The 15098-nt window shown below is 36.7% G+C and overlaps 1 protein-coding gene across 7 annotated transcripts in view; it reads left to right on the forward strand.

Moving 5' to 3' along the window:
- The window catches only part of hace1 (HECT domain and ankyrin repeat containing E3 ubiquitin protein ligase 1), an 87884-nt gene that overhangs the window by 26810 nt on the left and 45976 nt on the right, over window positions 1–15098 (forward strand). For 4 of the 7 annotated variants that reach the window (XM_063040296.1, XM_063040294.1, XM_063040295.1 and 1 more), the window contains exons 7-15: window positions 1961–2043; window positions 3953–4049; window positions 5132–5233; window positions 6803–6909; window positions 7528–7774; window positions 9376–9722; window positions 11639–11707; window positions 11792–11879; window positions 12488–12599. In XM_063040296.1, the coding sequence (XP_062896366.1) occupies window positions 1961–2043; window positions 3953–4049; window positions 5132–5233; window positions 6803–6909; window positions 7528–7774; window positions 9376–9722; window positions 11639–11707; window positions 11792–11879; window positions 12488–12599 (1252 nt within the window). The remainder of the gene's footprint in view (window positions 1–1960; window positions 2044–3952; window positions 4050–5131; window positions 5234–6802; window positions 6910–7527; window positions 7775–9375; window positions 9723–11638; window positions 11708–11791; window positions 11880–12487; window positions 12600–15098) is intronic. The other 3 variants (XM_063040297.1, XM_063040298.1, XM_063040300.1) reach the window with 2 other exon arrangements.

Here is a 15098-nt window from a genome sequence, read left to right on the forward strand (position 1 = left end):
TTATGTGTCGAAGTCTGGGCAGCGAAGTGGCAGACGGAGTTTAATCTTGTCAAGGGGAAGGGAGAAATAATGAGGTATACAGGTAATGGTCGGTCCCTTAATAGTACTGAGGTACAGCGGAATCTTGGAGTCGGAGTCCAAGTCCACAGTCCACTGTCCACTGGAAGTGAAGTAGGCATATGACATGCTTGCCTATGTTGGTAGGGGCATTAAGTATTAGAGTAAAGAAGTGATGCTGCAGCCCTATAAAACTTTAATTGAACTGCACTTGGAATATTCTGTGCAGTTTTGGTATCATCATTATAGGAGGCTAGAAAGGGTGCAGTAGAGGTTTGCTGGGATACTGCCTGGATTAAAATATATGAGCTCCAAACCTGGGTTGTTCTTAGAGTATTCAAGGCTGGGGGAGACCACTTGGAAGGTTTTAAAATTTAGAGGCATGGGTAGGGTACAGTCAGAATCTGTTCCCCAGCATAGAAATGTCAAACAGCAGAGGACAGACTTTTTATGTTGGAGGGTTGAAGTTAAAGGCAACGTGAGGGGCAAGTTTATTTACGCAGAGAGTGGAAGGGTGCCTGGAGTGGGTTACCAGGGCTTGTAGTGGAAGTGAGTAGTTTAGAATTGAGGCTTTTAGATAGACACATGAATATGAAGGGAATGGGGGAATATGGCTGGTAAATGGGAGGACGCAATATAAATCAACATGAAGATACACACATCTTGTAAATACGATAACTGGAAATTTAACTGATCAGGTTGGCCTTGCTGAAAACATTTCAGTGCTTTCTGCTGTGCTCTTATTATTTTTGTCTTTTTTACAATTTCTTTGGTGTTCGTGACGTGACATTTCATTGTCAGTCTATCTGGTGCATTCAGTTCTTTGTCACTTCGCTTTGTAAAATATGTTGTGGTCTGGGTCTTGTTTCCTTTAACAACCACTATTTCACCAGCTAGAATATACATGATAAATGGCGAATTGGTGATCCTGAGTGAGGACATCAACAAGCTAAATGTGCACATCAGTTGATCTTTTCAGGAAATTGATTTAGTCATAAGCTCAGTCATAAGACCCATATCAATTACTCCTTAGGGTTCCCTACAGCAAAGAAATCAAAACTCGGCTTCATAACAAAACCACTTCATGTACTTGCAAGATTCCATTGCAAAGATAAAATCCAGAGCAACATCTTTTGTATTAGGACTATCTATTTACCAATTTTTAAAGCTCATTCCAAGGTTAAACTGCATTATTTAATAAGGGTAAATTTTGACAGTAGTGTTGTCATGAATTAAATAAAGACTTGTTTGCTTTGGTTAGTGGTGATATATTTGACTCTGAAGCAGGACACTGAGTTCAAATTTGACATAGTTTGGATTGATATCAAACTGCAGAAGCTGGAATGCTGCACTGTGCAAGATCATAGGCTGATGTAGCACAGAAACAATCAATTAGGCATGTGTCTCTGCTTATCTTCTTTTTTGGAGATCTTTCCAATTAGCTTTTCACCATTGTTCTAAATCTTACCCCTTGAAATATTAATTCAATTCCCTGTTGAAAAATGCTATTGAATAATGTCCTTCCATCTTTCTTTCAAACCATGCATTTACATCATAACTGTGTGAAGTTTTTCATCCAGATATCATTTGCTGCTCTTGCCGTTTATCTTGTATCCCTCTGATCCCATTTGCCATAGAAAAGTTTTCTTACTCTGTTAAGTCATTGATGTTGTTAGCTTTAATCATGTTAAATTTATTGTCCTATTGATTGTACAAGCTCTTATTTGCAGTGACTTGATGTCCTCACTCACCTCCCTCCTTCAGCCAGCATGCGAAAACAGTTTTTCTGTTCTTGTGGAAGAAATTGTTTGAAGCTTCACTGGCCCTTTTGTGTATATTACAGCAGTGAGATTATTCTTAGTTTTGTTATCTGGCAGTTATCTCATCTTTTTTTTCTTCACAGACAGTACTTTGTCTTCTTGACAGTGGTGCGGATATTAACAGGCCTAATGTATCAGGGGCTACTCCTTTGTACTTCGCTTGCAGGTACCATGCAATTTTTTTAAAAAGAATTGTGTTTTTAGGTCAGATTTAAATCTGTAATTGTTTGCTTTTGCACTAGGTCTTATGGGTTGATTTCCACTAATAGAATATGGCTTCTCATTTTGAAGACCAGCATTTAAAAAGATATTTTGAATTATGCAAACTTTTAAAACAGCATTAGGCAAAGTTGTTCTGACTGGGAGTGTCTGTGAATTGAAACTAAACTCCGTAATTGGAGTATTTCCTTCAATGACAGTATTGTCATCTAGTAACTAGGCTTGGCCATGTGGCCCGCACCGGATTTGTACGTTTCCCCGTATGGCTTGAAGCTCAGTACTATATGAAATTACCTGCCACATAATAGATTCCTCTATTTGTAACATCCCCTTTTTCTCCCCCCAAGAAGAGGTAAAACAGGAAAGTTATTCTCTTTAATCCTGAACTACTAAGGTAGAGTTAGGGCAAAGATTGTGGTCTTGCCACCATATAGTTCTTCACGTTAGCTTATTGTATCTGGAAGTCCAGCGTTTGTTGATGGCATTAAGTAATTAATGGCATTGTCAAAATTGCTCCAGTAATTAAACAGGGATATCTCCTGTTTTACCTCTTATCCTTGTCCATTCAGCGTGAAGTTTTAGTGTCTGAATTAAATGCATAATGTTCTGTTTCATAAGTATTTTTTTGTGGCTTGCTTGACGGCTTAAGCTCTCACCCATTTGGTGATTCTGTCCTCACAAATTTCGTGTCAATTTTTTTAACACTGGCAAACTTGGTTGTGTGGGGTGCTTTAGGTTGATTCTTGGGAAGAATAGGTTTGAACTATACTTGTCAAGGATTTAGGATAATGAAATATCGTAGTGGGGGGAAGAATTTTGGGTAGGGAGGGTTAGGTGAGAGGATTTTTCACCTGGGGAATTCAAGGATGAGGGGGCAATGTTTCAGGGAAAAATATTCTAATTTAAGGTGAGCAAAGATTTCTTAGATTGGCGATAAATCTTTGGAAATCTTTATCCCAGAGATCTGTGGTGGTTGGATCATCGAATATAGTCAGGTATGTACACTATTGATCAAAGAGCAGTTGTGGTTTATGAGCAGCAGGCAGGAGAATGGAGTTAATCACATCAGTCATGATATTACTGAATGGGATAGCAGACACAAAATGTCATCTGTATTCTAAGCCCTTTATAGATTGCAAATAATTGTGGTTCCAGCCCTAAACTGGCATCTCATAGGTTAACAGCTTCAAATCGTAAAAAAAAAATCCATTTATCTGATTATAGTTTTAGTGAGCTATTCTTGTAAGTACTAATTTTAATGTATTACCTCCAATGCTATGAACGGTTATTTCTGTTCTAAGTTATTAACTGTGTTACACCTAATGATTTTCTGCTTTGCTAGTTGTATCATGAGAAAGCTTTCTAATTCATCAGACAGGATTCCCCTTTCATTAAACCGCATCAATGCTATTTAATCATTTTATGATTTTATAAATGTTCTGCTGCAGATACTTTATTGATAATAGGCCTTCAATTTCGTGCTTTCTGTCCCTCTTTCCCTCTTGACTTGAATGTTTTGTGGTTGTCCAGTCTGTGAGATCCATTGATAATGTAGGAAACTTCAAAAAATCAGTGCAGCTGCTTTTAAGCCCTGTCAGCTGCTGAGCCTGCCAGATTTTAACTCTGATCATTTGCCAAGTTCTATATATATTCCTGCATTTGCAGTCTCCTGTGCTTCCACATTCTGATTCTGACTTGAATTAAAAAGGAGAGAAAGATCTTTCCACATTCCCAAGTGCTGCTGTGCTTCCTTATTCCCCACATCGGCTGCCACAGAAAAAGCTGGGTTAGTTTCAGTGTCTTGTAATGCTCATGATTATACCTTTTGAAGTTGATATTATGTCAATTTATTGCAGCCATGGTCAAAGGGATACAGCACAGATCTTGATTTCAAGAGGTGCCAAATACTTACCTGACAACAATGGTGTTACTCCACTGGATCTCTGTGTGCAGGTATAACACCGTATTGTTTTTTCTGATATAGCAATTTAAGAAAGGTCCTCCTATTTTCCATTCATAGGAGGAATAGAAATTAGAGTTGAGGCATATAATATTTTTTAGCGTAGGTTCTAATAGGTGAATTATGAAGTTTCTGTGGTTCTGAATTATACTATTGATGGACATGCAACTTTGATTAGGAACACGGAAGTAGATAGGTTGAGCTTTGAGCCTTTTCTGCCATTCATTTTGATAATATCTCGAATCAATTATCTCGAGGTATGCTGTCACTTTTTCTATATATCTCTCTCTGCCTTTTGCTTTTTCTATATATATCTCACTCTCTGCCTTTTGCATAAGTATATCAGTCTCAAAGTATATTCAGCAACCTGTTCTCTAATGATGAATTCCACAAGTTCACCCTCCCTGGGGTGAAGAAACTTCCTATTGCAGTCTTGTAATGGGGCAGAAGTTTTAGACACCCTAGCAAGAGAAAACAATGTTTGCATTCTGTATAGCTTTGTCAGAATTATTTAAAGACATGCAAAGCTATCTATGGAATTATTTCATTTTTCTGCAAAGTTAGCATCATGCATAAGCTTAAACCATCCTTGCAGTGACCAGAGTTCATCCCCTCTTCATGGTGTATAATTTTAACAGCCAGGAATTTGCAATTGCTTTAGTTACAGTTGTTGCACTAATTTGTAGGAACACAAGGAACAGAAATGAGTAGGTCATTTGCTTCTTTGTGTTTTCTTTACTTTTCAATTTGATTTTTTTTCTCAGTGCTAGTTCCCTGCAACCTTTAATTCCTTTTTATTCAAAAATCTATAATTTTTTTTCTTAGGCATGCTCAGTATTTGAGCTGTCATAGCCCTTCTGATTTCCTGCCCTTCAAGTTAACAAATTTCTACTTATCTCCAGTGGACTTAGTATCTTAAGAAGGCAACCAGTTTGGAATGCCATTGACAGGGGTCCAACATAATTCCTGCACAATTCCTCACGCTTGCCCTTTTCATAATTATCTGCTCAAAGTTTTACTTTATTTTCTTAGCAAGTTGGTCACGAATAATGCTATGATGCTTTTGCTTCTTCAGGGTGGATATGGGGAAACGTGTGAAATTTTAATCCAACACCATCCCCGGCTCTTTCAAACACTTATCCAGATGACACAGAGTGAGGATATCAAGGAAAACATGGTAAAGTTGAACTTAACAGGATTGGTTACTTATTTTAAATGTATTTGCACAACTTACAGTGAACACTAAAATGTGTGTGTGTGTGTGTGTGTGTATGTATGTATGTGTATATATATATATATATATATATATATATATATACACACACACACACAGTTGTCATATTATGTCATCCTGCGCCATCTAGTGTTACAATATGGAACCTCAGTTCTGTTCAATGATTCTGATTATTTGGGAGTGATTTTAAAAACTAGGCCTTTTCTTCCTCTCTGAAAAGACACTTAAATCATGGTGCTGATATTATGGAATAGTTTTGGCCTTTGTAATAGATGTTACAATGTGACTTGTAATATTGGATTAATGACCTGTGTAATCTTTAAACTTTCACTGATGTAGTATTCCAACTTGGATTCTATAAGTAGAATTGGATTAAATATTCAGTGATATTGAAGTGATATAAATTTTCTAACATTATACTTCTAAAGATTTATGTTATATAGTTTTATTAGTTAGTGCCTGTCTTAAAGGTGGAAACCCTATTGGTGGTTATTGCAATAGGTATTTACTTTCCTATCCACACTTTCTCAATTTTTGAATTTGTGAATTCACTGCAGTTCTTCTCGGTTAGAGAAACCATTTTTTTCTAGATACTCTTCAGATTTTCTGTTTAATTCTAACAAAAGAGACTTGTTAAATTTCACTTTAAGTAGATCTTATCTTCAAAAGAGAGACTTGTCAACATGAAAAATATTGAGCACATCTAATGCTTAATGTTTAAGCAACCATCCCCTCATACTGTAGCTACGTCTTGTGTTTTCACTGACTTGTGAAAACGTAAACTCAAAAAAGTCTGCAGATGCTGCAAATTCAAAGTAGCAACACACTAAATGATGGAGGAACTTGTCAGGTCAAGTGGCATCTATGGAAATGAATAAATAGTTGATGTTTTGGGCTGAAATCCATCTTCAAGATTGGAAAGGAAGGGGGAAGATGCCAGAATAAAAAGGTGGTGGGAGGGGAAGGAGGAAAGCTAGGAGGTGAAACATAGTCATGTCTACCCTGTGATGCCCCAGTCAGAATCTCATGTTTCAATATGATCACTCTTCATTCTCCTGATCACTAAAGAGTATAATCTTTTGGCTACTTGTGATACGACAGCCCTTTCATCCATGCATCAGCTTTGTGAATCTTTTTGTAATGCTTTCAATGCAGTATGCTGTTCTTTAGAGGACTGAATTTTTCACTGTACCCCTAACTGCTTTTTGTCTTATTTCCATGAACAATGAAGTCACACTTGCAGTTTTCCAGTTGGTACCTTCCTGGAAATGACCTTGTAAAACTTTAACCAATTCCTTTGTGATTTCTGCAGCCACTTTCTTTAAAATGATCTACAAGTCATTTGGACCTGGTGGCTTGTCTTCCTTTACTCCCATCAGTTTTCTAATACCTTATCACTTGTGATGGTGATTGTTACAAGTTTTTGAAATTTTGAATTTCTGGTAGCTGTACAGAATACATTATAAGTATTTTAGACAAATTAAGTGACTAAAACTAAGTTTTTGCATTTAGTTACGCAAGGTTCTTGAGCACTTGTGTCCACAGAATGAGAACCAGTATCAGAAGATCCTCACCAGTCTTGCTGAGGTTGCCACAACAAATGGTCACAAGCTACTCAGGTGAGTTGAGGTGCTTTTTTAAACATCAAAAGATATTTTAATTATTTTAGTTCTGATTTGCTTTTTTCACCCATAATATAACATTCTAATTAGTAAGAAATTGTCTGGGCTATGTTTCCAAAATGATTTTTCCAAATTACTTCAGCTGTATGTGCAGATCTGTAATGTAATCATCCTAATGCTTAATTGTGAGATGTCCAGAGTAATGAAGGACCAAAATACTATTTGCTTGGCCTTCGAGGTGAAAACACTTTAACCTGATAAAATCAATATGATAGAATGGTCTGTAGAAAGCTGTTCTGTATTGTAAGCTGCTTGTACAAAAATGTTTGATTGTTATAGAACATTTAGTTATAGGTATGTTCAAGCAATGGCAAAGGTGATTATGTATCTGTATTTCTGATTTGTATGTATTTGAGCTTGTTATTTCTACATCATTGTAGTCATGGACCCAAAGAACATTGACCTATTATTTTGAATTCCTACATACCAATTGGCTAATATTCATTCAGGCTGAGTGTATTCCATTCTGCAACAATTAAAAATATTTATTTGGAATATTTGTTATGCAAAACCTTTACAGTCTGATTATAAATCCTAGTTATTCTCTTTTCTCAGTATATCAAGTAACTACGAAGCACAGATGAAGAGTCTGTTGAAGATAGTGCGTCTTTTCTGTCATGTATTTCGCCTAGGCCCATCCTCTCCTAGTAATGGAAATGACATGGCTTACAATGGAAATAAAACTCCACGAAGCCAAGTTTTCAAGGTCAGAAAATTGTATGACGTTATTAGGAAGATTGAAGTAAAAGAGCTGAATTTCACAAAGCATGCAAACATTAATCAGACATCTCTTGAAAAAGAAGTAAGTTTGGTTAACGGAGTATGTACATGTTTACAAGTCATGTGAAGCATAAATCTTTAATTAGATGACTTTTACTTTCCCTCATCTGGGATGTGTCATAAGGAATCTGCAGATCAAAAAAAATACATTTAATTTTAATGTATTAAATGGTTTCAATTTTCCAAAATGAAGAATCTTCAGCTTTAAGTTTTGAAGCCGACTTCTAGTTAATATTTTTCATACATTTCAAATAAAGCATTGATTTGCTCTGGTTCTTAAAGTTGTTTTGCTAAGTTTTTTTTTCAATATACCTTGAGGCAGGTCTTCCCTTCCCTTCCTCTCCCTTGATATTAGTGCCTAGGCCAATGCTATTATTTCAGCGTGACCCATGGTACAGATCTCAGTTGAGATTTTGGCTACTAGGGGTTTGCAGTGACTCAATATAAGACTGCAGCTATCAGCACAGAATTGAATGCATGAAACTATTGTGATAGCCAGTGAGGACTAGACTCCAAACATTAGGGCTGTCCGAGCCATCAGTGTAGTTAGGTCCTTGAATGTCATTGCAGAGATAATTCCAGTCTCTGTGGGCAATGAAAAAGTTACATTAAAAATATAGGGTAGGCAATTTAGGACTGATCCTAGGTGAAATTTCTTTAGAGATCATTAGAACTCTGGATGTTGAGCTGAAGGATGTAGGGGTAGGCCTGGAAAATTGTTTTGAGATCTAAAAACAGTCCTTGTTTTCAATAGCAGAAAAATGCCCTCTTTTTGATTCTTGTATTAGAACAATTTTCAGTGTTTCAGAATGTTGGTCTTTTTAAGGTGACTTGAGGATATAATATCAGGCCTCTGTGATGGAGTGGGAGAATAAAAGTTCCATAGCACCATTTTGAAGAACAGGATTCTTTTGCTGAGAGATAAACCTAAAGCATTAAACAGCATAACCTCAGTAGGCCAATTGGCCTGTGAGCTTTGGGTGCTAATAAATAAGATCCGGTCTTCTCAAAGCCATTCTCTATTTTCGATATAATCCTAAAATGTTACCTTGTAGCTTGATTGTCTATCTGCCTCTGCCATGAATATATTCAAATGATCCATCTCCAAAGCTGATGATGAACCCTACCCAATCAATAGCTACGGTCCTGATGAAAGGTCTCGGCCCAAAATGTTGACTATTTACTCTTTCCAATAGATGCTGCCTGGCCAGTTGAGTTCCTCCAGCATTTTGTGTGTGTCCTTTGCTCCTATCGGATTTATAAACATGCTCTCTGCTTGACATGGACAAATAGGGTGTGCAAAAGTCTTAAGGCACCCTATGTGCTCAAAACATTTGCACAGCACTGTATTTCTCCATTTTTAGCTTTAGAAACTTAGAAAATCCCCACATAAACCTGAAAAACTTCATGTGGCAGAGATTTACAGGTCTTTGGTTTTCCTGTTGTAGCATTTCTAAGATGCAAGTCACTACAATTGGCATTTAATAGGATTAATGTGGTTCCAGAAAATAGAATCAAATACAGTACTTGTTCTTTAGCATTATAAACCTTAGTGAATTTGCAGAAAACTTCCATAATAAAGTGCTGTTTTCGTGATGGTTTTATTTTTTTTTGCTATTACAGCCATTAGAGCTGCTGTGGCATTCACTGGATGAGTGGCTAGTTCTCATTGCTACTGAATTGAAGAAAAATCAAGAAGACTCTGCAATGGATTCTAAAAATATTGCTTCCATTTTACTGAAGCAGAGAGCCCAAGAGCAAAGAGCTGTTGTAAATGCACAGACCCTTGATACTGTAAGGAAGGAAGTCCTGGAAAATCAATGTGCCAGCTCTGAGAAGGAAGAAGACAGTGAAGATCAGATACAGGATGCCAGTTCAGACGGTTTAGATGTAATTTCTATGACAGCAAATCGACTGAGTGCCGTGATCCAAGCGTTTTATATGTGTTGCTCCTGTCAGATGCCACAGGGGTGAGAGACTTGGGATTAATTTTGATCATATCCTTAATTTCAACTTCATCCCCTGCTGTATGGTAAAACCATCTGAATAAGAACTATTTACAACAAAGAAAGAGCATCTAAAGTTTGTCACTCAGGAGATGAGATTGAGGCATTAATAAATAAAATTAAGAAATGGCAGAGGTTCCAAATGGGTTTTCACAATAAAAGACACCAAACGATCCCAATAGTAGTTAACCATGGGGATTTTGTGAGGGAAGAGCTTAAAATAATTACCAACTAGCAAAAATTCATTATAGGCAAATGAATGGGACTTAAGATTGACGAGTTCCGTGGACCTGAAATGTATTTTATGACATTGAAGCCAGTGAATACATTTATTGTAATCTTACAAAATTCCCTACATTTTGCTGAGATGTCATGTGACTGGAATACCATGTATGTGATGCTAAGGTTCAGAAAGGGAGGGGCAGGAAGCATAAAAACATCGGCCAATTAGCTTGGCAGCTGCCATTGGGGAGTCAGTCGGAAACTATTTTTAGAATCAACATGATTTTATGAGAAATAGTGTTTGATGCGTTTGCTGGATTTCTTTCAAGGTATAGTGGATAGGATGGATAAAGGAACAGCAGGCGTAAGATATTGAGTATTCGGAAGGTATTTGATAAGGTGCCAGAAGATGTTATTGCATAAAATGCAAGTTCAGTGTTGGGAGCAATTTATTGATATGGATAGAAGGCACCTAGCTAACAGAAAAGAATGGGAATAAATGTTTTATTTTCTGATTGGTGATCAGTGGTTTGTGAGCTATCATAGATCATGATAGTTTATTATCTATATTAATGAATTAAGTGAATATATACCATTGCCATGTTTGCTTATGACAGAATAATTTATAAGTAGGGCACAGCTGTTAATGAAACAGATTCCGCGGGAGATTGACAGCATCTCATTTCACAATTGAGGAATATTGAAGGTCGCAAGTATTGTTATTCTTCATTCCAGAAAGTTGTGGAGGTACTTGTCGAATATTGTCTGGGTAGAAATTGATAAATACTAGAATAACAAGGATTTGAGGGGTATGCTGCTAGGGTAGGAAAGTGGTTTTGTGCTTAAGCTTGTGTCATGGTATGACTGAATGGTAAGACAGGCTTAAGGGGCAGATGTAATGCTGCTACTTGTGTTTTCCACTTGCATAATAACTGGCAAATAGTTTAGAATAAAACCAGAAATTGCTGCAAGTACTCACCTTAGCAGAATTCCAACATCTGTAATTTTTTAAGATTTATTTTGTTCCATTTTTAAACATTTACACTGAAATTTAGTTATTACAGAATACATAGATTTGATCTTCAGGTAAGACCCGATGTTTAGAAATAAGGCAGATACTGTTAAAATGATTTTAAAGCAGTGCTGGTCAAGCTCATTACAGAGGGACAAATAATGTTACAGTGGAGGAGGTGCATGGTTTCAGAATTACTGGATGGGAAGTCATCAGAATGTCGAGCTTCCAGAACATTGTGTGAGATTTCAGAAAAGTTGAAGAAGCAAGTTGGAAAGCTTAGGAGTGTGGAAAAGAACCACATGATAACAGTCTGAGGATGAAAGAAATAAGTACCAAAGTTGTAAATATTTCAGGAATAGTATACCCATTGGGAGAGAAAATATCATGTATACAGTGGATATATTCCAGTGTCTATAATTGAGGAGAAATTCCCTTCTGTTGATGATTGGAAATACCGAAGATACTCAGCTAGATCACATTAGATCTCCTAAGCTTCTGATGGTAGTTCTTATGCCTTAGGTATGACTACATAGCTTAGTATCCCCTTTGAATTGTTATCACCTCAGTCATGCGATCACATTTTTTTTGCTGTTTTCTAGTGTCATTGATTGTGTAAAACGTATCGTACATTTTGTTTTTACAGAATGACCTCACCTCGCTTCATTGAATTTGTGTGTAGGCATGATGATGTTTTGAAATGTTTTGTGACAAGGTGAGCAGATGTTTTCAGGTGTCTCCTTTGTTGTTTACTTTATTGTAGTTATCTTTTAAAAAATATTATTATTATTTGCTGCAGAAACCCTATAATAATATTTGACCACTTTCACTTTCTTCTGGAGTGCCCTGAGTTGATGTCGAGATTCATGCACATCATCAAAGCACAGGTATTGGTTAATTTCTCATTGTAAATTTGCTTCAATTTCTAAATTTATAGAACGTAGAGATTTTATCAAGTTCAATTTCTGATCTTAAACAGCAGATGGCTGTTCTATTTAACCACTTATTTTATGCTGTTCTATTTCTCTGGGTGTTCAGAAGATTGACTGAAGTCATACTCTTAATTCCAATGTAGCGTTTTTTTCCCCCCCTCAGTGTTAGTAATCTGTGAAGTTTAGTTGACAAATTCATCTCTCTGTTTGTGCTACAAACCTTTGATTCTAACTAAAATTACTATTAGCGTTTAGCCAGTAAATTATTTTGTAGCTGAAGATGGAAGGAAATGGCAGGCTGAAAACTTGGCTTCTCGTGAGATCACTTTCTCTGTTCTTCCTCATTTTTTGTCTTTTTGATGACTTTGTCTAGTTGTGAAACCTCCTTTGTTATTCTGAACTAGTTTGGAGCAGTGGGGAATAATGACTGAGGTCCAATGTTGGATAACAATGAATGAAGACATCATAGCCTTCGTGTTTTTACCTGAGGATTTTGACCTATTGTGTATTTTTCCAGAGAATCAATATTCATTCTTTAAATATTTTTCATTCTTATCATCTAGCCCTTCAAAGATCGATGCGAGTGGTTCTATGAACATCTTCATGCCAATCATCCTGATTCTGACATGGTACACAGGCCTGTTAATGAAAATGATATCTTGCTTGTTCATCGAGGTACTCAAAGTTGTTTATTTTATCCATAGTAATAACAGTTAATTTGAAAATGTTATCTAAATAAATTTTATTTAGATGAAGTGCTTTATCTTGGATCATGTCACTTTGATAAAGGTATTTAAACCGTGAAAATTCTCATTTAATGAAACCAAAAAAAAAGTGGTTCAGGTTTTCTTTCAATATGATGTAAAGGTTTCTTCACTCAAAACTAAATTACAACATGTTAAATGGAAAGAATTCAGAAATTATCTATTATGTGATTACTCAGTTTTATTTGCTAGAAATAGGTAAATCACTGATAGTTTTATATCCTAAAGATGGAAAAGCTTGGAATGAGCTACCAGAGGAAATGCTTGAGGCAGGTACAATAGTAATATTTAAGAACACTTGTATAAGTACACAAAGGGACAGGACTTAGAGGCTTATAGACTGAATGCAAAAAATGGGACTAGTTGGATGGGCACTGTGCTGGGTATGGACTGCTTGGGTAAAAGGGCCTGCATTTGTGCTGTATTTTAATAGGTTGGGTTATCCCCAAACGAGGAAAGTTGTCTTTTGGCAGCTTTCCTGATCCAGTGATTATCCTTGTCCAATTTCATAATTCTCTCTCCCACTTTGCTGTTTCCAAGTGAAGATGAAGTATTACATTTTTGGCAGCTGTTTGAGACAGAGAGAATGTATGAAGATTGTAAAATATTTCATACATTAATAAAAGGATCGCTTGTAAAGACTTAAAGAAGTGGCTACCTTCAGGTTCTATCTAATTCTTAAGATACATGGGATCCACAGTGACTTAGCCATTTAGATTCAGAATTTGTTTGCAGTGGAAGCAGAGGGTAATGGCCATTGGGAGTTAATCTGGCTGGAAATCTGTGATTAGTGGTATTCTGTGGAGACCTCTGCTATTTGTGTAATTTTACGTAAATGGCTTGATTGAAAACGTGCACGGGTGGGTAAGCAAGTCTGTAGATGACATGAAGACGTGCCATTGTGGATAGTGTAAGAGTTCCAAAGGATGCAGCATGATGTAAGTAATTTGTATTTGGGAAATGGCAGGTGGAGTTTTATCTGGTTAAGTGTGAAGTGATGCATTTTGGGATGTCAAATATAAAAGAAAATACAGTTAATGGTTGGACACTGGATAGAATTGATGTGCAGAAGAATCCTGTAGTCTAGCTTGTAGCTCTCTGAAAATGGCTGCACAAGTTGATAGGCACAGAAAAAGGCACCAGGATGCTGCCTGGATTAGAGAGCACGTGCTCTGAAGAGGTTGGACAAACTACAGGTCGACCTTCACTAATCCGACTACCTGTAATTCGGATCCTTTGATAATCCGGCACTGATTATGCTTAATGTGGTCCTTCTGTAATTCGGCATTTTCACTAATCCGGCGCTCCTCAGGTCCCAATGGTGCTGGATTAGTGAAGGTCGACCTGTAGTTTCGTTTCTGGAGTGGCAAAGACTGAAAGAAGACCTGATAGAAGTTTATCACTTCATGAGAGACAAAGGTAGAGCAGACAGCCATTATCTTTTTTCTGGAAGGTATGCATTTAAAGCAAGAGGTAGAAAGTTCGAAGGAGATGTGCAGGTCAAGGAATACACTGCTAGGCGTTATGGTGGGGGCAGACCCTACAGAGGTGTTTAAGATGCAGCTGTGTGCAGGTAGAAGCAATTCGTTTAATTCAGCAGCATTATTTTAATGATTTTGGCATAACATTGTACATTGTTCCTAGCTGTATTGTTCTATTTGTGTGCTGCCACTGCTCTAAGGTTTACTGCCATTTCTCTTTTTGTAGTGAATGGGGATTGTAATGGTAAAAAGAGAAATTGGTTTTGTTCCCTTCCTCTATCATTCTTTATCTGAAGGATTGAGCAGGGTTATAGGAACATTGGTTTGCATAGTGGCTTTGAAGTGAGTCACACTATTTTCCTTTTTTGCTAACACATTTGTCATTTTTTTGATTTAGTGAGTGGCTGACTATTAGAGTTATACATTTTCTAGAGCAGGCAGAGTTGTTGAACGTTTTGAAGGCTGAGACAGATTTTTGTATGACAGGGAATTTAAAGTTTATGGGTATTATATTGGAAAGTTGACCCTGAGGTCAAAATAAGATTAGGCATTATTGAATGACGGTGTATTCTCCTCTGAGTCTATATGGCTACCTACTATTCTTATTTCTTTTGTCCTTAAGGTGTATATTGTCTACTGAATTTTAATATATTGTATTTTTGAAAAAACAAAAACAAAAATGCAGATTCTCTAAATCTGAAATAAAAATACAGGAAATACTCAACAGGTCAGCCTACATCTGTAGCTTGGGAAAGAGGTAAAATTTTGGGTTGAAGGCATTTAATCAGAAGTGGGAATCTGAGCAAACAAGTTGGTTTTAAGTTGCAGAGAGGTTGAAGAGGAACTGACAGTGTGAAGGGTAGGACAAGGCTTAGGTTACTGTAGTATTTTCAATATCCAATCACAAATGGAAAGTAAAATAACAATTG

This window comes from Mobula hypostoma, chromosome 2 (genome assembly GCF_963921235.1).
Source record: "Mobula hypostoma chromosome 2, sMobHyp1.1, whole genome shotgun sequence".
NCBI lineage: Eukaryota > Metazoa > Chordata > Chondrichthyes > Myliobatiformes > Myliobatidae > Mobula > Mobula hypostoma.